Source organism: Citrus sinensis, chromosome 3 (genome assembly GCF_022201045.2).
Source record: "Citrus sinensis cultivar Valencia sweet orange chromosome 3, DVS_A1.0, whole genome shotgun sequence".
Lineage (NCBI taxonomy): Eukaryota > Viridiplantae > Streptophyta > Magnoliopsida > Sapindales > Rutaceae > Citrus > Citrus sinensis.
Window position 1 is genome coordinate 22353006 of NC_068558.1, and position 6374 is coordinate 22359379.

Consider the following 6374-nt stretch of genomic DNA (forward strand, 5'->3'; position numbering starts at 1 on the left):
AACAATTAATTTCGGTGTTATATTAACGTATTATTATAACTTTATTTGAACAATTAAGCTTGGTGTGTTATATTTTGAAACTTTGAACATATTATTGTAGCTTTATTTGAATAATTAGTCTCGATGTGTTATATTTTGAAACTTTAAATGTATTATTTTAGCTTTATTTAAACAATTAATTTATTTAAATTTTATTCAATTTTAAATTTAATTGGTAGCAAAATTATTTTTATATTAGATTTTTTTATTTCATTAGTTGGAGAGAACTAAAAATTTTTAATTCGAAAACTAATGCGCAAAATGGTGGATTGCATATGGATTGAGTCAAATCCTCATTCAATCCGCAAATGTATGGATTGGATATGGATTGAGTTAAATCCGCATCCGATCCACAGATGTATGGATTGGATTTGGATTGAATTTTATCAATCTGTGTATTAGATTAGATTAAAAAATTATAATCCATAAAATCATGGATCAGATATAAATTAATGTCTAATCCGTAAAATTCGATCCGCGAACACGCCTAGTACTGGCACACTATCAGGAGATGGTATTTAGGGTTTAGAAGAAATAAAATAATTAAAAATATTCCCGCCGTTTATTTCCCGCTCAAAAGCAGAGCGAATGAGCAGCAGTGGCCATTAGGCAGGCAATAGCTAAGCTAACATTGAAAGAAAGAACGAGAGATCCAAACCAATCATACTGAAAAGTTAGTTAAAAAAAAAAAATCAAAATGAGTGGACAGACGAGAAAAAAAATACAAAAAAAAATGAAAATCAGAGGATACGGCCTCAGAATGGATGCTCTCGATGAAATTCTCTCTTTCGTCAATCGTTTTCCCGACGCCGAAGACGAGGCCATCGATCTCCTCCTTGATCAGTTCGAACACGAATCCTCTTGTACGTATTATCAATTCATTATTTTTTCCTTTTTTATGTAATTTAATTTAGGTTTTTTTTTTTTTGTGTTTGCTTGATTGATTTCTGTTTTAAATGTTGAATTAATTGGCAGTGAAGTCTTCGATAATAGATAAAGAATCCGTGAATCGAGTGACTAGTGTTTTGTTACAAGCAGAGGCTGCCGCCGAGGGAGATAGTGGCTCTGCTTCTAATCATTCTGCTATTCGTGTAATTGATGCCTTTTTGGTTCCTAAATTTCGATACGATTCTATCAAGAAACACTTTTATCAGTACGTTTATGCTTATGCAGTTTTTCCTATTTATTATCACCTGCTATGTATTGCATTTTTAAAATTTTTGTAAAGCGAGCCTATGTGCATGTTTGATTTGCAATTCAGATACACTTCTTTAGCTCTGAAAGCAAATGATGAAGAAGAAAAATTTTTAAAATAAAAAATGATTATTTTTGCTGATTCTGTTCGAGACTCTATGTAAGATTGGATACTAATTTTTGAAGAGTTTTCTAAATCAGAGACCAAATGTGTGTAATGATTCAGATTCTAGTTCAGGTTGCAAAATTGTGTAATTGTAAATTTGGAAATTGAGGAGAAGAGAAGGAAGATGATATAATGGAATTTAAATTGTATTAGTGATTTATGGCATTGAAGTTAGTGTTGTTTTGATTTTAGGCATGCGGGCAGCCTGCCTATTCATGGTGAGGCTTCTGCAAAAGCAGCATTGTACCGGGATAGGTTTCTGTTGTTATTTCAGAGGGTTTCTCGTGACCAACATTTCTCCAGACCCTCTTTTGATGTTGTAAACTCAGAATTTGGAAGTTGTGAGGTTGTTCTCTCTCCTCTCTCGCGCTCTTATTCTGTTTTGGACTGCATATCTCCAAAAAAAATATGGTGCTATTTTTGGTGCTGGACAGATTTCAACAATTCAGTCTTTGGTTGGGCAAACGGGGAGAAGATGGGTGATGGGCGTAATATCTCAGTTGGAGGATGGCCACTTCTATTTGGAAGATCTTGCTGCTTCAGTGGAAATTGATCTGTCTAAAGCAATATCCTTTGCCTTCAATGCACTAGCTATCATTTTCCAGACTTAGTTCCTAATGCTTTTACTTCACGGTGGCATTTTTTTTTGTACTACAACTTGTTTGTGAATATCAGCTTTCTAGTTTTCTCTTCTTCCAAAACATTTCTTCGACTCTGTTTGCTTTTTGTCCAATTTGAAGCCATTTTACTGCCGCCCATTGTACTCTTCTGCAGTTCTTGAATGTTGTCTTTGTGTGTTAAGAACCTCCTTAGTTGTTGATTTTGTTTCAAAATTTACTTTCAGTATCATTGGATCTTAGAATTCCTTTTTTTTTTTTTTTCTTCAAATTCACTCATATTCAAAAATCTTAAATTCTTTAATTTGTTGCAGTCATAATGGAGATGCAAAATCATTGTTTTCATTAACAATTATTACAAGATCACCACTGGGTTTTTTACAGAAAACACCATTGTTGTAGCAGAAGGGGAGATGCTTGTAGATGGTATTTTTCAGGTAGAGATGTGCGTCCTCTTGAGAAAAAGTTGCTATATCTGTCTTTATTGGTTTTATGCCAATAGTTGTTTTATCATGCAGGTAATTACATGTGGATTTCCTCCACTCGAGGACAGGGATCAGTCACTCAAACTGCTTGCAGGATATGACTTCTTTGGTGGTGGTACACTAAAAAAAGAGGATACTGTATCCTTATCAGCTTTGATAATACATATCTGATGTTTCTTCTGGAACTTCTTCGAGTAGCAATTAAGTAATATGATTGATCATGGTTTTCCTATTACGTTGTTTATAGCTCAGACTTGCTGATCTGGAAAAGAGAGCAGCCAATGACATGTTTGTTATACTCTCTGACATTTGGTTGGACAATGAAGAGGTGAACCACAACTTCTACTACTTTTCACTCTTATTTTATCAGAATGCCATGGCTTAATCATTTGACTGTCCTGTCCTTAGAGAAGGTTATGGGAAAGCTGGAGGTTGTCCTTGATGGTTTTGAGAGTGTGGAGGTGGTTCCTTCATTATTTGTATTTATGGGAAACTTCTGTTCTCACCCGTGCAATCTCTCCTTTCATTCCTTTTCTAGTCTCAGGTGAATGATTTTAGTCTTAGGTGAATGATTTTTGTTTTCTCGTCATTCTATAAGCATATAATTTTGTTTCTAGCATAAATGAAAATAAAAACACGCAACCTGGATATAGATTGCAGTTTGGCAAACTCGGGCAAATGATTGCAGCCCATCCACGTCTAAAAGAGCATAGTCGGTTTCTGTTTATTCCTGGTCCTGATGATGCAGGTATGTTACATTGATTATTGCATGCTTCCTTAATATTTTCGTGCATAGAACTTAGCTGTTTGACAATTTCAGGCCCGTCAACCGTTCTTCCCAGGTGTGCTTTACCAAAATATCTGACTGAGGAGCTTAAAAAATACATCCCAAATGCCATATTTTCGAGTAATCCTTGCAGGTTAAACTTTCTGATCACTGTCCAGTTAAATCATTGATGAACATAGTTTATTGTTATCTAGAAGAGATCCCTTAGAGTTTTTAGTCAGCGGTGTCTTAAATACATGGTCTTTGAATTCCATGGACTGTGTAATGTTGGATTACAGAGGATGCTCTTCTTTTGAGTTGAATCTTGCTGTTTAAAATTTGGTGCCTTGCGAATTCACTATAGTAACTTTCAGATCTAACTGTTTCAACGTGTTATAAATTCTCATGTTTGAACACAGAATCAAGTTCTACACCCAAGAAATTGTGTTTTTTCGCCAGGATCTTCTATACCGAATGCGTCGTTCATGTTTGATCCCTCCATCTAGAGAAGAAACTGATGATCCTTTTGAGCATGTATTTTTCTTCTCTAATCCTCCCCCAATCTAGTTCTTGTAAACATTCTGCGAACTGACTTATCATCTGCGGATATTGGGTCATCCTACTAACTAGTTTTCTGTGTTTCTGCTGCAGCTTGTTGCAACCATAACACACCAGAGTCATCTGTGTCCACTCCCTCTTACGGTACAGCCCATTATTTGGAATTATGATCACTCTCTTCATCTGTATCCGACTCCACATGCGGTATTACTCCCATTACGTTTGTGTTTTTAATTTAATTTTGATGGGATTATGATCACTCTATTTGATGCAGCATTATGTTACTTATTCATCCTTAGATTCCATGTGAATGACAGGAATGCAGGCTGCATATAATAGTTTGTATATCACCACCCACTATAATTTAAAACTAGAACCCAAGCAGGCAACAGCCTATCAAGTCATTATGGAAACATTAGATTTGAACATTTTTTAATCTAGGGAATATTTATTGTGTAGACAAATAGAAAAAATTTGATTTGTTGCCTGTGCTAAGTATGGAGAAAGCAATTAACCATTATTTTAAAATTTACTCAAAAATTCCGAAATAAACTTTTCCATCAGAACTGAGGAGAGAAAAACTGATATTTATTTCATTCCTTCATGCAGATAGTTTTAGCTGATAAAAGCGAGCAGAAGGCATTTAAATACACTGGAATCACTTGTTTTAATCCTGGTTCCTTCTCAAGTGATAGTACCTTTGTAGCATATCGTCCTTGTACTCAGGAAGTTGAATTTTCAGCCTTGTGAGTATCATAAAGAAGCTATATCTTCTATGTCTTTTAGATTGATAAGGTGAATTTCATTGTTTAACTGAGGGTGTAAAACCATCTTCTGCATTGTAGTTTAGCAATTTTATCCATGATTATAGTTCCTTTAGTATCGTGACTTTTAGTTGCAGACTAACCTTGCTGGTCACTATAACTCTTGTAAATTATTTTATTCAGATCTTGGAGAAAGCATGTTGCATTTCTGTGATAGCTGGATATTATATATTAATAAACACCTTTTGATTTTCTTTTTTTTTTACTCTGTAAAATCTCTGTGTTGGATATATGCTCCTTAGAAAATATCATTAGTAAATATTCATCAAAGTCAGGACCAAAAATGTTTATAATAGAGCCTTACTATCACTGAACATTGGTAATGAGGACCTAAACAATTAGTTTAACAAAACGCTTCATACTTCGTCTTACTACATCAGTATAATGTAGCGCTTTTGGATTTAATTGATGTTAGTAGCTTCAATGGCAATGTTGTCCCTGCATAGTGTGGTAGACTGCCATTTGGGTTTTACAAAGCTTACCCAAAGAAACGACGAGTTTTTTAAGAGTTGGGAACTTAATTAGCTTTAATGTTACACAGAATTGAATTTGCTTTCATGCTTAACATTGTATGAATGTCTTTTCATGGGTCGAAATATGAGAATCATATCCTACTGACTAGCTTATCAGCTTTGTGTAAAGAAGAGGATGAACAAACTCCGCTGACATATTTCATGAACGTAAAATTTTTCAACCCATTTGTTTATTTTTCATTACTTGCAATATAATAAGAAATAACTCGAGCATGATCCTGCTGTTGCAAGTACTTTGCCTTTTATGTTTGGCCTAAGCTTGTCCATTTTGAGTACCATTCTTCAAGATTCATTAGTGTTTCTGCTATTATCAATTCATTGAAAACATCTTTTTCATATAAAAGTTTTAAATAATTTAAATTACTTCATTTTTTAACTCACTAAAGAATCAACTTTTGTTTCAAGTTTCTTTTAAAATTGAATTATGGAAAAATTATCCTATTAATAATCGCCAATCTGTTCTAATCAATTTTTTTTTTAATTTTTATGGAAAAGTTATAAGTTCTAATATGTATAAGGAATTATCATATTTTATTATAATTTCATGGAACTGTATTCTTTGATATTGCTAGGTTGTTGAACTGAGAGACGTGTTACATAATGTGGGAATGTGTTGTATATTGAATAAAAATTCAGGAATTATTATTTTTTTTTTAATTTTTTTTCCCACCAAACCATAGTGGTGCTTTCCTTATTAGATTGGCTGTGACAGTAAGTTGATGCCAAATTTTTAGCTAATCCTAGAGAGGTAATCCCAGTTGTTTTATAAGTCACTTTGTAGCCCTATCTTTGAAGCATGTTATGTTTGCATTTTTCTTTTTTCATTTTAGTATTAGCTGTATGCTTATCTAATCTCTTAATGGACTTAACATTTGTCATCCAAATATTGAGGTCTTTTCTGTATGTGATTTTAGCTTGAGGTACTCCTGTCATACTAATTCTGAAAAAGTAGCTTATGTGGTTGGGGGGTTTTGTTATTACGGGAATGAATAGTCACGGTATAGAGAAGGAGAAAACAAATGACCGTGTTAATATTCAGTGGTATTCAATCACTTAGTGTTCGTTGATATTATTGATTAAATTGGTTGGGAAGTGAATGGGGACTCCTCAAGAACTGATAACTAACTAATAAACTTTGTGTTTGATTAATAGTATCAACTGGTGGATAAAAAACTGAAAAGTTCCTTGCTAT

The 6374-nt window shown here is 33.7% G+C and overlaps 1 protein-coding gene across 1 annotated transcript; it reads left to right on the plus strand.

The window, feature by feature from the left end:
• Window positions 1-549: 549 nt before the first annotated feature.
• Window positions 550-4848, plus strand: LOC102610782 (DNA polymerase epsilon subunit B). Its single transcript, XM_006478038.4, has 13 exons — window positions 550-902; window positions 1015-1192; window positions 1592-1745; window positions 1834-1965; window positions 2376-2453; window positions 2535-2639; window positions 2749-2829; window positions 2915-3045; window positions 3155-3249; window positions 3322-3421; window positions 3687-3801; window positions 3919-4029; window positions 4435-4848. The coding sequence occupies exons 1-13, from the start codon at window positions 737-739 to the stop codon at window positions 4573-4575; spliced, it is 1587 nt and encodes a 528-aa protein (XP_006478101.2). The 5' UTR covers window positions 550-736; the 3' UTR covers window positions 4576-4848.
• The last annotated feature ends 1526 nt before the right edge of the window (window positions 4849-6374 follow it).

Bases quoted from the DNA above. Each gene is read 5' to 3' on its own strand.
- LOC102610782 (XM_006478038.4), top strand. From the start codon at position 737: ATGAGTGGACAGACGAGAAAAAAAATACAAAAAAAAATGAAAATCAGA. The intron at 3,802-3,918 runs GTATTTTTCTTC...TTTCTGCTGCAG, and splicing joins CTGATGATCCTTTTGAGCAT to CTTGTTGCAACCATAACACA. The intron at 4,030-4,434 runs GTATTACTCCCA...TCCTTCATGCAG, and splicing joins TGTATCCGACTCCACATGCG to ATAGTTTTAGCTGATAAAAG.